The 21,069-nt window shown below is 48.2% G+C and overlaps 3 protein-coding genes and 2 non-coding genes across 7 annotated transcripts; 1 reads left to right on the forward strand and 4 right to left on the reverse strand.

Moving 5' to 3' along the window:
- Positions 1–1,822: 1,822 nt before the first annotated feature.
- Positions 1,823–3,006, forward strand: MCCD1 (mitochondrial coiled-coil domain 1). The gene is made up of 2 exons (XM_032269069.1): positions 1,823–2,034; positions 2,521–3,006. The coding sequence occupies exons 1-2, from the start codon at positions 1,870–1,872 to the stop codon at positions 2,707–2,709; spliced, it is 354 nt and encodes a 117-aa protein (XP_032124960.1). The 5' UTR covers positions 1,823–1,869; the 3' UTR covers positions 2,710–3,006.
- Positions 2,997–16,620, reverse strand: DDX39B (DExD-box helicase 39B). 2 transcript variants are annotated; one of them, XM_032269068.1, is made up of 11 exons: positions 16,115–16,620; positions 14,520–14,775; positions 13,008–13,135; positions 12,621–12,713; positions 9,847–10,030; positions 8,743–8,861; positions 5,873–6,004; positions 4,081–4,190; positions 3,838–3,982; positions 3,551–3,698; positions 2,997–3,225 (listed from the first exon to the last, which is right to left on the reverse strand). In XM_032269068.1, exons 2-11 carry the CDS (start codon positions 14,728–14,730, stop codon positions 3,209–3,211), a joined length of 1,287 nt encoding a protein of 428 aa, XP_032124959.1. In that variant the 5' UTR covers positions 14,731–14,775; positions 16,115–16,620; the 3' UTR covers positions 2,997–3,208. The 2 variants fall into 2 exon arrangements, with proteins under 2 accessions (XP_032124959.1, XP_032124958.1); XM_032269067.1 differs by having other exon boundaries at positions 14,520–14,869.
- Positions 9,721–9,796, reverse strand: LOC116543515. The gene has a single exon (XR_004265597.1). It is a non-coding gene; the product is annotated as a small nucleolar RNA SNORD83 (small nucleolar RNA).
- LOC116543514 lies at positions 15,293–15,370 on the reverse strand. Its single transcript, XR_004265596.1, has one exon. It is a non-coding gene; the product is annotated as a small nucleolar RNA SNORD83 (small nucleolar RNA).
- Positions 16,621–18,620: 2,000 nt separating the features above from the next.
- Positions 18,621–21,013, reverse strand: ATP6V1G2 (ATPase H+ transporting V1 subunit G2). Of its 2 annotated transcripts, none has more exons than XM_032269072.1 (3): positions 20,802–21,013; positions 20,284–20,384; positions 18,621–19,758 (listed from the first exon to the last, which is right to left on the reverse strand). In XM_032269072.1, the coding sequence occupies exons 2-3, from the start codon at positions 20,341–20,343 to the stop codon at positions 19,585–19,587; spliced, it is 234 nt and encodes a 77-aa protein (XP_032124963.1). In that variant the 5' UTR covers positions 20,344–20,384; positions 20,802–21,013; the 3' UTR covers positions 18,621–19,584. The 2 variants fall into 2 exon arrangements, with proteins under 2 accessions (XP_032124963.1, XP_032124962.1); XM_032269071.1 differs by having other exon boundaries at positions 20,648–21,009.
- Between the last annotated feature and the right edge of the window lie 56 nt (positions 21,014–21,069).

The raw sequence follows: 21,069 nt of genomic DNA on the forward strand, positions 1-21,069 counted from the left end.
GGGCCGGGAAAGCAGAGCCGGGAGAATGACCAGTTGGTGACGCAGTCACAGCACACACATTTTTCCATTAAGTTCACTGTCTTATATGAGTGTGGCTCATGGTGCTCCAAAACAATCACAATAGTTAACTTCAGTAACTAATTACAGCTCACTGTAACAGGTATAATAATGAAAAAGCTTGAAACGTTTTGAGAATTACCACAGCGTGACACAGATACATGTCTGTCCGCCGTTGGAAAAAACTGCACCAACAGACCTGCTTGATGTGTTTGACACAGGGTTGCCACAAACCTCCCATTTATTTACAGATTGATGTAAATAAAAACAGCGTCTGCAAAGAACAATAGAGGGAAGCAAAATAAAAGAGTAGCATTGGCGAAAGGGGAATCAGCACTTAAGCAAGGTCAGGATGAGTTTTCAAGTCAGGTGGACCTGGACATGAACCCTCCAGGACCTTCCAACCACCAGCTGTGGAGCCTCAAGCACATCTAGCCCAGAGCTGGCCCCAATAGACACTTGCCCATTGAGTGTCGAACAAAACCATCTGAGCCAATTTCCTCAGGTGCGAACCAGTGATGTAATTCCCATCTTGCAGAGTGGAGAAGTGAGAAAAGAGTGTTAAGAAAGACACAAGACCTACGGTAGCCTTTCTTTCTGTCTGGCAGCAGGGTAAGCTAAGATGATGCACACAAGTACATCCAGGAGCTTTGGAAGAAGCAGCAGTCTGATTTCATGCGCTTTCTTCTAAGGGTCTGCTGCTGGCAGTACCACCAGCTCTCTGCTCTCCACAGGGATCCCCACCCAGTCTGATAAAGCACACTACTGGGCTACAGCCAAGCAAGGTTACATTATACATAAGTTTGTTGGTGGCCGAAAACCCAGTTCCTAAGAATACAAGCTGCCAGGCATGGTGGCTCATGTCTGTAATCCCAACACTTTGGGAGGCGGAGGTGGGTAAATCACGAGGTCAGTTCAAGGCCAGCCTGGCCATCATGGTGAAACCCCATCTCTACTAAAAATACAAAAATTAGCCAGGTGTGGTGGTGGGCACCTGTAATCCCAGCTACTAGAGAGGCTGGGGCAGAGAATTGCTTGAACCCAGGAGGCAGAGGTTGCAATGAGCCAAGATTGCGCCATGCACTCCAGCCTGGCGACAGAGCAAGACTCCCATCTCAAAAAAAAAAAAAGAAAGAACACAAGTTACAAGCCTATCATGGAGTTAACCAGCTGGTTTGCTCAGTCTTCAGTCTGTTGCAGAGGAGCAAGCTGGATGCCACTGTGGAGCTCTGAGTACTTCTTACTGGGTTGAAGATTCATGTACAAATTTTTTGGGGGTTATCCTAGTTGATCCATTCCATAACACTATCAGAAGGAAACCTGACACCCAGTGGATCACCAATGCAGTCCACAAGCACAGAAGACACATGTGCTGACATCTGCAGGCCCAAAGAGCCGTGGTCTTGGAAAGGGCTGAAGTTCTACCACGCTATTGGTGGCTCTTGCCATGCAGCTTGGAGAAGGCACAATCCTCTCCAGCTCCACAGCTACCACTAATATAAATAATGTTTGTAAAATTCATACCTAATAAACACTTTAGGACAGTACAAAAAAACAACCTGTGGTAGGCTGGGCACAGGCACTCTAAAGCAAGTTCTGCCTAAACTAGCAGGAACATTTTGCACATCAGGAAGTGTTCCTGGACTCTGTCTGGGGGTAGGCTGGGAGAGGTGGGGGCAGAGTGGGGCAGGGGCAGGGCTGGGGAACGGGGCCTGGGCAGGGCCAGGCACTGAAGTGAGGCCAAGGCCTGGAGGGAACCAGTTCCTGGTGGCTGTTGGGCAGCTCAGACAGCTCCCTGCCAGGTCACCCGCCATGGTCCTCCCTCTGTCCTGGCTCTCTCGGTGCCATTTCCTTCGTCTCCTCCTGCCCTCCTGGTCCCTGCCACCCCAGGGCTCCCGTGGGTGCTGCTCCCAAAGCTCCAAGGCAAGCATGGAAGAGACCAGCTCCAGAGGCAATGAGATGACGTCCCCTCCCAGGGTAAGTGGCACCAAGGGTAGGGACAGAGGGTTTGAGTTTGTACTGAGGTGGGGGAAAAAAATGTCAATCTCACCCTGCACCACCCTTACTCCTGCATCTTCTTTAGTTCAGCTACGAGCTCTTCTCCTCCCCTCCCCCAGCCCAGAACTCTGAGCACCCTTCCCCCACCCCTATCCACAGCAGCACAGTCCACAAAGTCCTTGAACAGGAATTCCCCCTCACCTAACAGTTAATTATTTCTTAGCAGAAAGGGGCAGCCAGTCCTTTCCAGTGACCCCATATCCTTGTTCAAGGCATCTGGTTACAGCCTCTGGGCCAGGGATCTCTACCTGCCCTGCAGAGGCCTATGCCCAAGAGAGGGAGCTCCCTGGGCTTCTCAGTAAAGGCTACTGGGTCAAAAACAGATAGGGAGGGTGGAATTTCTCACTTCCCAGGGCCTCTGACCCCTCCCCTGGCTGATGCTCCCTCCCCTACTTCCCCTACCAGGGCCCTGGGACCCACCGCACAGCTGAGCTGGCCCAAGCTGAGCAGCTGCTGGAGCAGCAGCTGGAGCTATACCAGGCGCTCCTGGAAGGGCAGGAAGGAGCCTGGGAGGCCCAAGCCCTGGTGCTCAAGATCCAGAAGCTGAAGGAACAGATGAGGCGGCACCGAGAGAGCCTGGAAGGCAGTGCCTAGGCTTTCCCCAGTGCCCACAGCACCCTCTGGCACTGGAAATACTGTGCGCCACCCCCCTGGAGCTTCGGGATCAGAAACATCCAAGCCTCTCTCAGACCAGAGAAAGCAGAAGAGACCCTCACAAAGCACAGGCAATTGGCAGGTAGTGGGGGAGCCAGGGCTCTGCAGTCTTAGTCCCATCTCCCTTTGACCTTACAGCAGGGCACTCAGGCCTTACAGGGAATTTATTTAGGACCATGACCTAAAATAAACTCACCCCAAATATAATAAAAGGACGAAGCACTTACAGATACCACAGACACGTGTGTTTCATTTTTAGTTTTGTTAAAAAAAAAATTCTGACAAATCAGAAATGGGGGTTCAGGAGTGGTGGTGATGCAAAAGACGGAAGCCATGGGGTGGGGGCTGTCAGGGATGGGGGCAGTAGTGTCTCCTTCACCCCCACCCTGATGTCCTCTCCTGAAGGCCAGACAGTCACATTCCAGAATGGGCGAGTCCTCTACCGTGTCTGTTCAACTGAGGAAAAAAAGTAGCATGGTCAGAATAAGGCAAGAAAAGGGAGAAAGCAAGGCAGGAACACACAGTACACATGCAGATGCTGGTGTACTGTATGGGTTCAGAGGACAGACATGCGGGTGAGGGAAGGGAAGTAATATGAGAGAAGACAAAGACCCCACACACAGGTCAGGAAAATATCCCAACACAGCTTCAAAGGCCAGGGGACATGAACCGGTCAAGTGTCCATTACACATCAGGTGCCCATGACCTAGATGATGGGATTTAGGACCAATACACTAAGGAATAGGGAAGATCTAAAGGGTTTCATGAGATCAGTACTCACTGTAGGAGGAGATGTCTATCTCATCAGGCAGCTCACTAATATTGACCTCAAAGCGATCCTGCACATCATTGAGAATCTTGGCATCATTCTCATCAGACACAAATGTGATCGCCAAGCCCTTGGTGCCAAACCGGCCTGCTCTGGCCACCTGGAAAGGAGACAGAGGGTAGTACTGAGGACCCAAGAGGAAAGAGACTCCCAGAGGCAGGGATGAAGATGTAATGCACAAAAAGATATAGAAAAGAAGGTAATGGGAGAACAGGATTTCTTTAGCATGTGGGGCTTACCCGATGCAGGTAGGTGTCAGAATCCTCAGGCATGTCATAATTAAAAGCAATGTTCACCCGCTCGATGTCCATGCCTCGGCCAAATAAGTTGGTAGCCACAAGAATTCGTCGTTGAAAATCTTTAAACTGCTGATACCGAGAAAGCCTTTGTGAGAAAGGAAATTTAAAAAATGTTGAGACTCCCTTCTCTCAATTGTCTTTTTCTCCCAAGGACATAAAACATCTTTCCCATCTTCAACTCACCTCTCCTCCTGGGGCATCCCACGGTGGATGGCAATGGCTGGGAAGTTCTGCTCCACCAGCAGCTGGGCCAAGGCAATGCACCGCTGCACAGACTTCACAAAGATCACCACCTGCGGGGTGGGGGGGAGGGGGACCAGGAATTGGAGAATAGGGGTCCATGGTGTGAGAGACATTATGTGGGAGACGGGAGTTTCCAGTAATTGTGTTCTCAGGAATTCCTCTTCATCTCTTGTTCCCCCACTATGTATTTAGAGCAGAAGAGGAAATACAACTTTTTCTCAGCACTGATTTTTACCTAAGGAGGCTGTCCTCTGAGGTAGCAGAGTTCAGAAACCAAAATTGCCAGACATGGCAGGTGGCAAGGATGAGGTCGCCTCATGAAAAAGTGGTAAAAAACTAGAATTAAGATCTGGAGGAGTGACTGATATTCCTGCTCACCAAAATACTAAACCTAAGGGAGCTATCCTAATTCTAGAAAGTAGTTTTTTTTTTTTTTTTTTTTTTTTGAGACGGAGTTTCGCTCTTGTTACCCAGGCTGGAGTGCAATGGCGCGATCTTGGCTCACCGCAACCTCCGCCTCCTGGGTTCAGGCAATTCTCCTGCCTCAACCTCCTGAGTAGCTGGGATTACAGGCATGCACCACCATGCCCAGCTAATTTTTTTGTATTTTTGGTAGAGACGGGGTTTCACCATGTTGACCAGGATGGTCTCGATCTCTTGACCTCGTGATCCACCCGCCTCGGCCTCCCAAAGTGCTGGGATTACAGGCTTGAGCCACCGTGCCCGGCTAGAAAGTAGTTTTTAATGCAAATAGACCACTCACAAGTATATTAATGAAATGTTTTTTTGAGATGGTGTCTCCCTGTCACCCAGGCTGGATTGCAGTGGTGCAATCGTGGTTCACTGCAGCCTCCACCTCCTGGGATCAAGAGATCCTTCCACCTCACCATCCCAAGCAGCTGGGACCACAGGTGCATACCACCCACCACACCCAGCTACTATTTTTTTTCCCTCTATTTGTAGTGATGGGGTTCTCCCTATGTTACCCAGACTGGTCCTGAAGTCCTGGGCTCAGGCAATGCTCCTGCCTCAGCCTCTCCCTCCCAAAGTACTGGAATGATGGGCATGAGCCACTGCCCTGCACCAAGCCAGAAATGCTTCTTTTAAGCAGTATTAGAAGAATTGAATAATTAAGAGCCCTAACATGTCCCCCAGAAGTTGTTTTAAGACTTTTAACAACTTCCTAAAACCTTTCAAGGACTTTTTTTTTTTTTGGAGACAGTCTCCCTCTATTGCCCAAGCTGGAGCATAGTGGTGTAATCACAGTTCACTGCACCCTCAATCTCCTGGGCTCAAGCTATCCTCCCACCTCAGCCACTGGAGTATCTGGGACTACAGGCATACACCACCACACCTGGCTAATTTTTTTCTTCTTTTGTAGTGATGAAGTTTCACCACGTTGCCCAGGCTGGTCTCAAACTCCTGGGCTCAAGTGATCCACCTCCCTCAGCTTCCCAAAGTGCTAAGCTGGGATCACACACATAAGCCACCATGCCTGGCCAAGGATCTTAATTTTTGAAGTTTATTTTCCTTGAGGTTGAGGACATATCCATGCCAGCCACAGAACAGAAAAGCAGCTTCCATCTTGCTCATGCTCAGCCTCTCTATTTATACCCTCACCATTCTCTGCCACATCACACATGTGGTTTCAATAAAAGTATACTTAAGACTCAGGTTTCTGCTACAGCTGGAGTGCTCCAATGCTCATCCCCCTACTAGACGTGTAACTGACCTGGTTGAACTCAAGAACATCCAGAAGATCAAAGAGCTTCCGGTTCTTCTCGTTGTCCTTCAGTTTCACGTAGTACTGCTGCAATCCATGCAGCGTCAACTTCGTCTCATCATCCACGAAGATCTCCATTGGCTGGGGGGGGAGGAAGGGGGTGGGGAACGGGAGGAGGGCAGAGTGGGGGGGTTAAACCTGGGGGGGTGGAGGAAGTTGATCTCCAATACACCCCATGGGGGGATGGGGAGGAGGAAAGAGAAGATTGAAAACCCCACCCCATTCCCAAAAATACCCACATTTTACTGTGGTCTTTCTCATATTACATCTAATTTCCTTCCTATCAGATGAGTTTTAAGACTGCCCAAAAACTATCACGGGAAAGAAACTTTGCAAAGGACATAAAGGAGCAGTGAAACCACCCAATGGCATAGATGCCACTACCTCAAATAGAGGTGGGAGAAGAAAGAAAATGGGAGATGACTCTCAAAGGGAGAGCAAGGCCCGAACATCTGGGAAATGATGAGAGGCAATGACTCAAGGTCAGAATAATTTCATCAGAGTTGCTTGTAAGAACATTGGGTGGAGGGGGAGGACGACTGCTCCATTTGATTCTTCTACTTCAACTAAGAGAATCACATGTACATTAGGAAAGTGGATGTCTTTTAAGATCCGAATGCTAAAATGGACAGTCAAAATGCCACTTACGGAGAAACAAAAAATTACTCAAGATGAGTAACTTGCTGTCAGACCAGAACAGGGTAGTTTTAGATGAGACTGTCTCTTGACTATGAATTAAACCATCTACAGGCTTACAGGGAAGGTATCAGTAAGTGGAATTAAAAACCAAATTCAGAGCAGCAGATATGCATTTTTTAAAGGGACAGGATGTATGTTGCCCAGGCTGGAGTGCAGTGACTATTCGCAGCCACAATCGTAACACACTATAGCCTCAAATTCCTGGGCTCAAGTGATCCTCCTGTTTCAGTCTCCTGAATAGCTGGGAATGCAGGCACATACCACCACACCTCACTGCATTCATCTTTAAAACAACAAAGACCCCCTGAAGGGGAGGAAAGTAACATACAGAAATTAGCACAACTCCAAAACCCAACTTTCCTAACACTTTTTTTTTTTTTTTTTTTTGAGATGGAGTTTCACTCATGTTACCCAGGCTGGAGTGCAATGGCGCAATCTCGGCTCACCTCAACCTCCGCCTCCTAGGTTCAGGCAATTCTCCTGCCTCAGCCTCCTGAGTAGCTGGGATTACAGGCACGCGCCACCATGCCCAGCTATGTTTTGTATTTTTAGTAGAGACGGGGTTTCACCATGTTGACCAGGATGGTCTCGATCTCTTGACCTTGTGATCCACCCGTCTCGGCCTCCCAAAGTGCTGGGATTACAGGCTTGAGCCACCGCGCCCGGCCTTCCTAACACTTTTTATACAACCTTGGGGAAGATGGTTAACATGACGACCCAGAGGCCAAAATAGGAAATGATGCAAGTGTTATAGAAAAAAAACAAGGCAGGTTTTCTTTTCTTTTTTTTTTGATACAGGGCCTCTATCACCCAGGCTGGAGTACAATGGCACCATTACAGCTTACTGCAGCCTCCACATCCTGGGCTCAGGCAAACCCTCCTGCTTCAGCCTCCCAAGTAGCTGGGACCACAGGCATGTGCCACTACACCCAGCTTTTTTGGTAGAGACAAGGTCTCACTACATTGCCTATGCTAGTCTCATTGGGCTCAAGTAATCTTCCCACCTGGGCCTCCCAAAGCACTGGGATTAGGGGTGAGCCACCATGCCCAGCCAAGGCAGGCTTTTTAAAGACAAGTTCCATGGCCTCCTTCAAATTTTATTCTAGCCCCAAATACAGATAAAGAGTTATCTCACGGGAAGGAACACTGCAGGGAGGGGAAGAACACACTCCACTGCTTATGCATTCGGACCCACCTAGCCCCAAACCCTAACACCCACCCGATTACATCCACTTTACCTTTCCTATGTCCCTCTCCTCTGAGTATTTTAAAAAAAAAATTTTTTAAGAAAAAGAAAAAAAAAATCTACCACCCCATTCAGGACACCCCTCCCCAACACATATGGGGGGAAACGGGGCACGGCACGCGTTGGGTTCAGGAAAAAAACCGGGAACGGAAAAAGAGGCTGGTTTGGTCCTCAGCTTCCTGGTCAGGTTTCCCCGCGGCCTCCGCTGCCGCCATCCACCGCTGGGTGCCGTCCGCATTCCCTCGCCGCGCCACGGTGCTTCTCTGTTGCCGGCTCACATCAACCGAGGTTCCGGATGGGTGCAAGGAGATGTGGGTGGAAGGAGTAGGGTATCGGGGATTGAGGTGCCAAAGGCCCCCACCCCTGGAGGTGGGGAAGGGGAGGATTCATTTGTGCTGATGCTCTTCTTTTGGACATGCCCTGCCATCTGTCTGTCCCTCTCTTGCTCTCCTGCCACCGGGAAGTAGGAGTTTTGGTGAGCAGAAGGCTCCAGCTGTATGCTCGATGCCACCTTGAGGGTGCGTGGCTGTAGGGGGCACGTAAGAGACGATGGGTGGGTGGTAGGGCAGAAAAATCCTGCCCTCCCCCAAGGGGAGAAGAGGTTCAAAAATGTTGTGATTTTTGAGAAAAAGTCGAACACTACCCGCTCTCACATTAACCCGACCAAGTCTTCCGGAGTTTCCCTGGCACCCGCGCAGACCCTAACACTAGCTGTCTCTGCTTCTGTATGTTTCTTCAAGGAGTCATTACTCCCAGCTGGGCACAAGCCGCCTTCTTGGCACTTGAATGACAAGGGAGTCTGGAGGAAGAGGGCGAGGAAGGGAAGGAGGCAGCGGGCGGGGAGTGGAGGGAGAGAAGGTAGAAGGGTATTTACATCTTGCATGAACTTGCGGCAGACTGGTCGGATCTCTTTGCTCAAGGTAGCACTGAACATCATGACCTGCTTCTCGTGGGGGGTCATGCGAAAAATTTCCTGGACATCCCGACGCATGTCTACGAGAACAAGAAAGAAAATTGTAGGAGAAAATAAGCAGGTATGATACAGATTAAAGGTAGACTTCCCAGTGAGGTGAAGACTGCAATGAACTTGGAATTAAGCATTGGAATCATATTCCAACTGTTTGTTTTAACTAAGCAAGAAATAAGATAAAAACCCCAAAGTTCATAACTGTAAAATGGGGATAAAACCCTGTGCAGACACTCTCAGGCATAAGGCCTTTAAAACATGCTTTACAGGCCCAACTCTTTCCTGCCCAAGCCCAGGCTAGCCTTCAGCAGACTACAAGTATCAAGCACGTATTACATTCCAGCTATCAAAGTTCATCTATGACCCTCTGGATCACTTTTCTATCCAGTTGGACAAATATAACATCTCTACCTGGAGCCTGCCTTTATAGCTCGCCATACTGAATTGCCAAAGATCATTTGTAATAATTTTTCTCTGGAGCCTATGTCCATCCCCACTCTCATTCACCAAGATTCACTTCTGACAGAAAAATCTTTCTTCATTAACCCCACTTAGCACACTAGAATACCACATCACACAAACTCCTACAAACATTCTCTACATTAATCCCAAACCTGAGTCTAGAAACTTATTCAGGTATAAATTCTGACTGTATGTTGTGCTGGAGATGCCGTAAGGGTAGACGGTCTTCCCCTTCAGTTTAGAATCTCCCCTATGACTCCCAGTATAGAAATCTATAATGGAAAGGGTAGTGGTGGTGACGAAGTATGCCTAAAATTATCAAAGTCCCCTATTCTCAAAGGTTAAAAAAAAAAAATCGTAGAAAGATGATAGATGACACCCTTTACTGTGCTTAAAAGAATAAAAACAAACCAGGGAACCCAGAGCCATCAGTCATGGGTGATAGATAAGAGTCGTCCTTGCACTGAGGTGCTCCTGTTTCAAATAAACATCATTTGGCTCCAAAGAACAACTCCCCAGCATTAGCCAAGCCCCAGCACTGCCACTCACCGAGCTGTTCAAGCATTTTATCGCATTCATCCAAAATAAAGTGTTTAATGTGTTTCAGGTTGAGGCTCTTATTTCGAGCCAGGGCTAGGATACGGCCTGGAGTCCCCACGACGATATGCGGGCAGTTCTTCTTCAGCACCTCTTCATCCTTCTTGATAGACAGACCACCAAAAAACACAGCAACCTACCGAGCCAAGAGCAAAGAGTTTCAAAAACAAGGAAGGAAAGAGTCTAATCCCCCCAGGGTTCCCACTCTCAGTTTGAGCTAAACCAATTTTTGGCATGTTTCAAAACTACAACAAACTTTTAGAGGTCACCTAATTTAAAAATTTTATGTCCCCCCACCAAACACTGAAGTTAATAAACAAAAGTGATTGCCTAAAGTTACACGACTACTCAGAGCAGTCAGGACAAGAATTCAGTTCTTCTGACTTAATCTAACCATCTTCCTTCATTTATGAGGCCAGGCTTCATTTAAAAAATCAAGGAGCCAGGTATGGTGGCACTTCTTGTAATCCCAGCTACTCGGGAGGCTGAGGCACGAGAATCACTTGAACCTGGAGGCAGAGGATGCGGTGAGCCAAGATCTCACCACTGTACTCCAGCATGGGTGACAAGAGGGATACTCCGTCTCAAAAAATAAAAATAAAAATAAGGCTGGGCTCAGTGGCTCACACCTGTAATCCTAGCGCTTTGGGAGGCCGAGGCAGGCGGATCACTTCAAGCCAGGAGTTCAAGACCAGCCTGGCCAACATGGTGAAACCCCATCTCTACTAAAAATACAAAAATTACCCAGGAGGTTGAGGCAGGAGAATCGCTTGAACCTGGGAGGCAGAAGTTGCAGTGAGGAGAGATCAAGCCACTGCACTCCAGGCTGGGCAACAGAGCGAGACTCCATCTCAGGAAATAATTAAAAAATAAAAACAGGCTGGATGCAGTGGCTAACGCCTGTAATCCCAGCACTCTGGGAGGTCAACGTGGATGGATCACAAGGTCAGGAGTTCAAGACAAGCCTGACCAAGATGAAGAAACCCCATGTCTACTAAAAATACAAAAATTAGCCAGGCGCAGTAGCGGGTGCTACTCGGGAGGCTGAGGCAGCAAGAATCACTTGAACCCAGGAGGCAGAGGTTACAGTGAGCTCAGATCGTGCCACTGCACTCCAGCCTGGGTAACAGAACAAGACTCTGTCTCAAATAGTAATATAGCAATAAATAAACAACAGCAAGAAATCACCACATGAGTGTAAAGTACCACAAAAAACACACAGAACATCAAGTTATCCTAAATAAACCCAGAATCTCCACACAAACCCCATGAAATTATTGCTTTGGGCTAAATATTATCACACCATGTTAAAAGCATTAGGTGAACAGTTAATTAGGCATCTGGGCCTTGGTACACTATCAAGTAACACCAGAAACTACTTTCTGGTTTCAAGGGGGAAAAGAACAGCCATGTAATCAAACTGTCATGACACTAATCCTACTGTAAATCTAAAATCACTAACGAGGCCAGGCGCGATGGCTCGCGCCTGTAATCCCAGCACTTTAGGAGGCCAAGGCAGGTGGCTCACTTGAGATCAGGAGTTCGAGGTTGGCCTGGCCAACAAGGCGAAACCCTGTCACTACTAAAAATACAAAAATTAGCTGGGCGTGATGGCACTACGTAGTCCCAACTATTCGGGAGGTTGAGGCAGGAGAATCACTTGAACCTGGGAGGCACAGTTTGCAGTGAGCTAAGATCGCGCCACTGCACTCACAGCCTGGGGGACAGAGCAGGACTCCATCTCGAAATAAAATGAAAATAAAGTAAAAAATATAGGTCAGGCCGGGCGCGATGGCTCACGCCTATAATCCCAGCACTTTGGGAGGCCGAGGCGGGTGGATCACGAAGTCAAGAGATCAAGACCAGCCTGACCAACATGGTGAGACCCCGTCTCTACTAAAAATACAAAAAATTAGCTGGGCATGGTGGCGTGTGCCTGTAATCCCAGCTACTCAGGAGGCTGAGGAAGGAGAATTGCCTGAACCCAGGAGGCGGAGGTTGCGGTGAGCCGAGATCGCGCCATTGCACTCCAGCCTGGGTAACAAGAGCAAAACTCCGCCTCAAAAAAAAAAAAAAAAAATAGGTCAACCAGATTTGTGGCGTAACAGGAGATACGGCATTCTTGCCAAAAATGCTTAACTTAAACTTCAAAAAAAAAATTTTTTTTGAGACCGAGTCTCACTGTCCTCCAGGCTGGAGTGCAGTGGCACAAGCTCAGCTCACTGCAAACTTTGCCTCCCGGGTCCAAGCGATTCTCTCACCTCAGCCTCCCAAGTAGGTGGGACTACAGGTACAAGTCACCACGCCAGGCTAATTTTTGCATTTTTCATACACAGGATTTCATCATGTTGGCCAGACTGGTCTCGGACTCCTGACCTCAAGTGATCCACCTACCTTGCCATCCCAAAGTACTGAGATTACAGGAATGAGCCACCATGCTTGGCCAGAATCCTCAAAATTCACACCACTGGAGCTGTTTTTAAAGTTTCCAGCTTTCTCTGACACACACCTCAAAATTAACAAACTGATAGGATTCAATTCAGTATGAAGTAGTAAGAAAAGGGTGGTCTTGAGCATCATCCATAGCCCACTTATGAATCCTCCTGTTACACAGGATCTTAACACTCTGTTAAACCATGGCAAACCATAGTTTCTCCAAAATTAAAAGTTTCTCATCTCTCCAACTTGCCACATCCTCACTCTCAGGTCTCTTTACCTTGACTTACCTTGACATTGGGCATATATTTAGAGAAGCGCTCATATTCCTTGCTGATCTGAAAAGCCAATTCCCGAGTGTGACACATCACCAGCACAGACACCTTAGGCAGGAAGCAGATGGAGACACACAGTTTAAGTACAGCCCTTCATTATCTCCTCTAGGGAAGTGATTGTCACAAAAATATACACCTGGCCAATGATAAATGACTTAAATTCTGTGATCTAAATCATGAACTCTATGCTTGCAACAGAACATTTCCCACAGCTGTCAGGTTGTCAAGGGTAACAGAGGTTATGTGCTCATGGCTCTGCAAGCATCATGTAGCTAGGACAAAAACACCCTTCCCTTATAATCCTAACCAAAATCCCTTCCCCAGCACTCTCCCCAAATGTACCTGCCCAGTAACTGGCTCCAGCTGTTGCAGTGTGGCCAACACAAACACTGCTGTCTTTCCCATGCCCGACTTGGCCTGGCACAGGACATCCATTCCCAGAATGGCCTGAGGGATGCACTCATGCTGGACTAAAAGGGGGGAGGAAAGATAAATTAGACTTCAGTCTCCAGATAACTGTACCACCTTTTTCATCATGCCAACCCCATTTCTTACCACTCAATTCTCAAAGTCTAGTATTTACCTGGTTCTTGCCAACTTCCAGACTCTTTCTACCTCTCTCTGCTCCTTCAACCACATTCACCTCAAAATCAGACACTCCTAATTCCTCCTAGCTTTACCTCCTCTGGGTCCAGGCCTTCCCAGTCCTACTAACAACTCCCTTGCATCTATCAACTGATCACCTTCAATGCTCCTGACTCTGTCCTTATTTTTCTTAATCTGTAACAATTCATGACATTTGAACACCTGCCTCAGGTCATTTTTCCTACTTAGGCTGCCATACTTTGGGTCACTTAACTGCAACCCTGAACAAAATGAAGGACTTGGTACCTGACCCAGAAGCCAGTCATCTTTAAACCAGTCATAGAGGCTTCCAGAGACCACAGGTGGCCTGGCCCAACAAAGGGGGCCTACAGGTCCAACCAGGAGCTTTCTGGAAATTTCAAATTAGAAGTGACAAAATTAAAAATAAGCAGACAAGGCCAGGTCCAGTGGCTCATGCCTTAATCCCAGTACTTTGGGAGCCCGAGGTGGGCAGATCATGAAGTCAAGAGATCGAGACCATCCTGGACAACATGATGAAACCTATCTCTACTAAAATACAAAAAATTAGCCAGGCATGGTGGTGCACGCCTGTAGTCCCAGCTACTCTAGAGGCTGAGGAAGGAAAATCACTTGAACCCAGGAGACGGAGGGTGCAGTGAGCCAAGATCACGCCACTGCACTCCAGCCTGGAGACGGGGCAAGACTCTGTCTTGGGGTGGAAAAAAAAAAACAGACAAGCCAGTCACAAGAAGGAATAGCAGACCTGTAAGTTACTCTTGGATCACTAACCTTTGTTGCTATCACAAAAGAAACCATAAACCTGTATAAGCCTCCTATATCCAAAATTGTTTTTGATACTTATCTCCTGATATTTTTTCCCTCGCTGTCACCCAGGCTGGCGTACAGTGGTGCAATAATGGTTCACTACAGCCCCAACCTTCAGGGCCCAAGCAATCCTCCCCTGGCTTGCCACACCTCTCCATGTGTGCACCACCACACCTGGCTAATTTTTGAACGTTTTATACAGACAGGAGTCCCTATGTTTCCCAGGTTTCTCCTGCACTCTTGAGCTCAACTGACCCTCTCCTACCTTGGCCTCCCATAGTGCTGGGATTACAGGAATGAGCCACTGCAACTGCCCCTGATCTATCCTTAAGTATAAACCTTTACCACCTGAGCAACAACGAACGCATCTTTTTATTATCCTTAAAGAGCCTAATGAGCATACATGCCCAAAAGAAAATTTACCTTCTGATGGATGCTCAAAGCCACAGTCGACAATGGCCCGGAGCAACTCTGGCTTGAGCAGGAAGTCACGAAAGCCAGAGCTGTGGATGGAGACATAGGAGCCCTTGACATCCTTCTTGGCAGGGGCCTCAGCCCCATCTCCCCCAGCTGCTGTCTCCACCTCATCATCTTCATAGTCCAAGAGTTCATTGTCTACATCGTTCTCTGCCATAACTGGGCCGGCAGGGGAAAAAGGGAAGGGGGCTCTGGATGGGTTCTTGGAAAATAGGTGAAAACAAGGGGTGAAAATTAGGGGGTTGAGGAACAGCAAAGGAAAGCAAAGATACTAGTACTAGTTTCTAACAGAAGTGCTGCGGGGGGTGGGGGGGGGAGGGAAGCAAGACTTAGTCATGAGCAGAGCCTTCACCTCCTCTTTTCCATTCCCAGTTCCCACCTTCCCTAAACTAGGAAACTTTTAACTGGAAAGAAAAACAGATACAGAACATACGAGCGAAAAGCAAACAGAATAGAAAAAGCAGTCCCAGGGAAAGTGCTTAGGACACAGGATCCCAACAAGATTAGCAATCCTAGTAGCAGAAACCAGAATAATTGGAACGGGAAGACTAACTTATAAATTCTTGATCTTTAACAAGGAGGAAACAGAATAGATAATAAAGGATAAAATATTACTAATAATTCAGAGAAGTGGAAAATGGAGATGACAGAGTCCGAAAAATCCTCAAAGGACCGTGCTTTCTCTATTATAATCCCAACGTGCAGATGCCTAACTCAGCAGCCATCAGTCAAGGGTGATAGATGAGGGTCATCACTGCGCAAAGCGCTCACCTTTCGAAATGAAAACATCATATGGCCGCCGTCCACCTCCCACTTCTCAGTACCCTCCCTTCCATTAAGATATCCTTGTGTAATTAGCATGGCGGGGGGGGCAGTGCAAGACAAATGGCTCGGCAACAACAACAAAAATTTCACGTCTCCACCCTACAATAAGAAAGCTAAGAGTTGACAGAGAAAGGCAATCCCCACCCAGGCTTCAACAAAATCTTTACCAAGTGGTCTCACATCACTGCTGCGCTATGAAGGTGAGACTCCTTTCGAAGAAACATACAATGACACCAATCGTAAACACTTGGAAGGCACTCCAAATTAGGCTGGGCAAGTCGAAGTGAGAAAAATCCAACTGGGCCTAGAAACCGGCTCCTCCTCCCAGTCCCACCGTGGGCCGAGAAATGGCCCAAGAAAGGACAAGGAAGGTGAGAAGAGCCCCGCCCTCCGCAAATACCAAGACTAAGGGACGCCTAGCGCCGCCTCTCATTGATGATGAGGCCTCCAATATGAGAAGAACTCACTGGATGAAGGGAGCAAAGCGAACACAATGGCGCCGAGGACACCATCTTGGATTGGGCCCCCCCTTAGCTACCCTTCCTCCCCCCAGGAGCTATTTGCTCTCGAAAGGGATGCAGGCTACAGAAATAACGAACCAACTAGGCCCCAGCGATCAGACCATCGCCTGTGAAAAGGGTATCAGGAACCCATGTGACGGGATGGGTGCGGAGAAGCGCAGATGAAAACGGATTGTAGCGAAGACCAAAGCTTACCTAAGCAGGGAGAGCGCGTATGGCGGCAGCAACAGCGACGAAGGAGGGAAATCTGCCTTCACTTCCGGTTGCAGGCTTCTCTCTGCTGTGGCCTCCCGCCTTCTTGGCTGCAAGAGCGCAGGCGCAAAGGACCGGAAACAGGGCCTTCCGCAGTTGTATAGATCCGCGCGCTCCAGGCTTGCCTTTGGAAAATGCCTGTCTGAAATTTGTTTTAAAACCATTTCTAACTTCCCTGCTACCGCCAGTAACAAAAGTTATAAAGGAAACTAACATCTCCTCCCACTGTTATGTTTCTGGTCTTTTTCTACTCCTCTCCATGCCCCTCATCTCTTCGTTTAGGTTTTTGCCACGCAGGTCTTCTCTCTAGGCACCCCTCCATGAACGCGCGAGGAACGAGTGGCGAGGCCTGCGAGTTCCCACGGGGTCCTTCGCCCTGTAGTGAAGGTGACCTGAGGGCGGCTGTGCACGCACTAGGAAACGGCGGACCCTAGCTGAGGGAAGTCTCAGGGAACTGGCGTGCTCATGGGTGTTGCCCGACTCTTTCCCTGTCGTGGGGCTGGTGGGCGGTATTTTCACAAAACGATGCTGTCCGAGGTAGCTGATGCCCTAGGGCCAGTGAGTCCGGAAGATGTTCTGAATCCGAGCGGGAGACTGGGCCTGGATTCTGCCCCAAGTGTTAATAGTAGGGCTTGAGGGTTGTACTACATTTCATTAATACTGTTTTTGTTTTTGTTTTGAGACGGAATCTTGCTCTTTCGGCCAGGCTAGAGTGCAATGGCGCGATCTCGGCTTACCGCAAACCCCGCCTGCCGGGTTCGAGCGATTCTCCTGCCTCAGCCTCCCGAGTAGCTGGAATTACAGGCGCCCGCCACCACGCCCAGCAAATGTTTGTGTTTTTAGTAGAGATGGGGTTTCACATATGTATGACCTCAGATGTTCCACCCACCTCGGCCTCCCAAAGTGCTGGGATTACAGGCGTGAGCCACCTCGCCTGGCCGATTAATACTGTTAATTTGAGCAGATGTTTTTGGCCCCGCCCCAACAGTCCCATTGTTCAGCCTATATTTTTTTCTGCATGAAACATTTGACTTCCCTGTCTTTGACATGGGGAGCTACAAAAATAAGACATGATGTATGATTATGTCTTATTTTTGTCGCCGTGTAATACAAATAACAAACGTTTTGCCTTCTCCCTGTTAGCACGTTTAATCATTTAATACTACGGAGTAGGAACCGTTATTCCCATCTCATTGACAGAGGCAAAGCAACATGTTCCAAGCAGTTCGGCTGGTGAGGTTGCAGCCAGAATGCAAACACCTCTAATTCTCTATTGTATTCTGCCTCCCTGCTCAAAGAATCCCATTGCTAAATACACTACAGGTTACCTCATTGGTTCAAATCCTTGGTGAAGCAAGCTTATCTTCAGTAATAAAATGAAGTAACTGATTCAAGAATGGTGTCATAGAAGGGCTGCTTTCCCAAGTATCATTTAATTTATTCAAAAGTATTTACCAACTGCCTACCCTGTGCCATGTGCTGTCCTAGGATCTGGGGACACAGCAGTGAACAACCCTGTTCTCACAGTGTTTACATAACGGAAGAAAACACATAAACACAAATACAATGTCAAGTATCAATAAGTGGCCAGGGTGCAGTGGCTCATGCCTGTAATCCAACCCTTGGGGAAGCTGAGGCTGGCGGATTGCTTGAGCCCAGGAGTTTGAGACCAGCCTGGGCAACAGTGAGACCCCGTTTCTACAAAAATAATTTTAAAATTAGCCAGGCATAGTGGCACTCGCCTGTGGTTTCAGTTAGGAGGCTGAGGTGGGAGGATCATTTGAGTCCAGGAGGTCAAGACTGCAGTGAGCTGGCACTCCAGCATAGGCAACAGAGCGGGATCTTGTTTCAGAAAACAAGTAGCAGTAAGTGCTATGAAGAAAATGCAAAGTAAGGGGACAAAGAGTACTTGCTCCTACACTCCAGCTGTTCTCTACAGTTGCCATCTATAGTCCTCAGATTCCCAAATGAGGAACCACGTTTCTCAGTTTAGAGAAATAATAAAGTACTTGCTTGTTCTTGTTTCTCCAGCAGGTTTCAAAGGATAGCCATTTGAGCTGTTTAGGGAATTTGTAAACAAGGAACAAGAAAGTGACTGAAGGCTGGGCGTGGTGGCTCATGGCTATAATCCCAGCACTTTGGGAGGCTGAGGCAGGTGGATCACTTGAGGTCAGGAGTTTGAGACCAGCCTGACCAACATGGTGAAACCACATCTCTACTAAAAATACAAAAATTAGCCAGGCATGGTGGCGCACACCCGTAATCTCAGCTACTTGGAAGGCTGAGGCAGGAGAATCACTTGAACCCTGGAGGTAGAGGTTGCAGTGAGCCAAGATCGCACCACTGTATTTCAGCCTGGGCAACAAGTGCAAAATTCCATCTCAAAAAAAAAAAAAAAAAAAAAAGAAAGTGGCCAAAAATGAGAAATGACGAGACAAAAGGAGGTTGCTTCAACTCACCAGTTTATTTGCCAATAATTATTTTATTGACACTTTTTTTATTGTTACAATGGGAAAGTAAGGTGTCAAGGATGTAGAAAGGAAGGCCATGCAAATGAGGGGACACAGTATCATTTTATATCTTAGAAAGCAGTGAGTATCTGATAAGTCTTTGGGGAAATAGGAAAGGAGGAAAATCCAATAAAGAAAAAGATCAGCATAAGAAAAACAAAGACAGGCTACAAAATGCAGTTATCTACCTGGAATTGTAAGAGAGGAGCTAAATGAAGTCATCATCTCCTCTTTTTGGAGATCAGAAGGTCTCTGGGAAAAAAGAAGAACCAGTTATTCAGAAAATAACTAAGGTCACAGAATGAACATGTGGAATTAGAGAGCCACTGGTAGAAGTGAGGAAATAGCTGCGTCGGTTTTGGGCAGCGTGCAGGTGGTGGTAATAGTATCACAAGGTTGCTACTTATTGAATCACTGCTACTACATGCGAGGAACTATGCTACACTCTACAGAATGATAATCACTGAAGCAACACTCACAGGGTAGGCATTATTATCATCCCCGTTTGACAGGAGAGGACATTGAGGCTACCAAGTTAAGTAGCTTGTCCTGGTTTCACAGCCAGCAAGTGACAGAGTCAAGAGTGGGACCCATACTGCCAGATGCTGAAGTCAGGATGTTTTCCACATTCCTACTTCCCCATGTTACAAATTTCACAGAGGGGTTAGGTGAGAATGACTTGAGAGTTTACAAAGTCCCAGTGAAGGTTAAAGAACAACAGGGAGATTCAGATGTGAGCAGGATATTTATAAGTTTCACAGGAAAACTACTGAATCCTGCCTCCCAGGATTTCTAGGGGGTGGAAAGAAGACAAGGATTATGGTGGGAGGTGATTTTTTATTTTGATTGGAGGATTTCTTTGAGGGAAGGAACTGGCAGAAGGAGTCAGGCCCTACGGTGGTCCTAGGCAGAAATCCGGTAGTTGGGGTGGACCTGGGGCCTGACGTCGCAGACCATGCCAAGAAGCTGGGCCAGGACACGCTCTCGGTTTCTCTGCTGGGAGCTCTGCATGCCCTGCACCTGGCGCCTTGTAGCCTGCTCCACCTCAGCCGACAGGTTCCCCTGGGAGCCCATGGCCTGGGGGATGGGGAGGGAGGTGGAAGAGAGGGAAAAGCAGAAACAGAGAGACAAGGGTCCAGGCATATGAAGGGAAAGATCGTGAAGCAAAGTCTGGAAGAAAGGCCCTCTCAGAAACCACCCCCATCCCACAGAAATATCCCAACACAAGAGAGATCAACACAATTCCCTTTCCCCTTAGACCTGACATGCAGCTTCATCCTAAAAGAGACTGTAATATCCCCACCACCTCACCACCCGTGGCCATAAAACTCTACCCTCCACCACAAATGTTAATCATTCTCCACATAGATGTTATACTTTACGCAGACTGTGGCAATTTCCCTCACCAGCTCTACATATCCTTCAAAACTCCTAGACTCTCTTACATATCATCACAAAGTTTCACTGACGTGATCCCTGCCAGGGTCCCCTCAGCCTCAGCCCGCTGCCACCATATTTTCTTGTTGAGTCATCCATACACACCTCACTAGATGCACCCACCAACTTGCACCGGGGTCTCATCCCAACTCTGCCCCAACTCACCGCCTGCTGCTTGCTCTGGAATTCCTGCTCTCGCTCTCTGCGGTATTGCTCCACCTCCATCTGTGCCTCCTCCTTTGCCTGCTTCAGTCGCCGGGCCTTCCCTGGAGGCAGAAGAAAGGACAGTGGGTGGGGATGGACCCCCCACACAAAATGTAATAGCAGGGGTCAGTCCCTTCCAGAAAGTTATACAGCCTTCTCTCGGCCAACCAGGTGCTAGATTCTAATATCTATCCATTTCTTCCCTCCTAACCAGCCTCCAGACCCTAGCTCTCTTCCCACCAGCCTTGGGTTTTCCCAAAATGTTTGCTGTCCCTCGCCCCCAATTTTCTTTCCAGACTCCTAAGGGAGGAAAGAGGAGACTCACTCTTTCTGGCATCTGCCACCTTCTCAGCTGCCCGCTTCTCAGCTTGCAGGAGCTGCTGGATACCCTGGGACTGACTGGCCATTTCTGTTGTGATGGCCGATGCTGTTTTGAAATACAGTCAAGGTACCAGATGGCTCCAACCCCCACCGCTTACTTCTCCTCCTCCAGCTCGTTGCTGCAGTCCCCCACCACCCCTGGGTCTTAGTGCTCCCCTTCTCCCTCAGCCTCCTGCACCGGGTGTCTCCCCCAATCTGATCCTCCCATTGATGACTCGTCCTCCTTTCCAGCACTTCTCGCTCAGGCAGTACTCAAAGGGACCGCTTGGGAGCAGCAGAGACCAGGCCCAAAGCTGCGGATTTACAACAGGTTAGCCTTCGCAGTCGGAAAGGTCTAGGGATGAGGCAGGGGCGGAGTTGGGGAGT

Source organism: Sapajus apella, unplaced genomic scaffold (genome assembly GCF_009761245.1).
Source record: "Sapajus apella isolate SASKATOON/1434 unplaced genomic scaffold, GSC_monkey_1.0 scaffold188, whole genome shotgun sequence".
Lineage (NCBI taxonomy): Eukaryota > Metazoa > Chordata > Mammalia > Primates > Cebidae > Sapajus > Sapajus apella.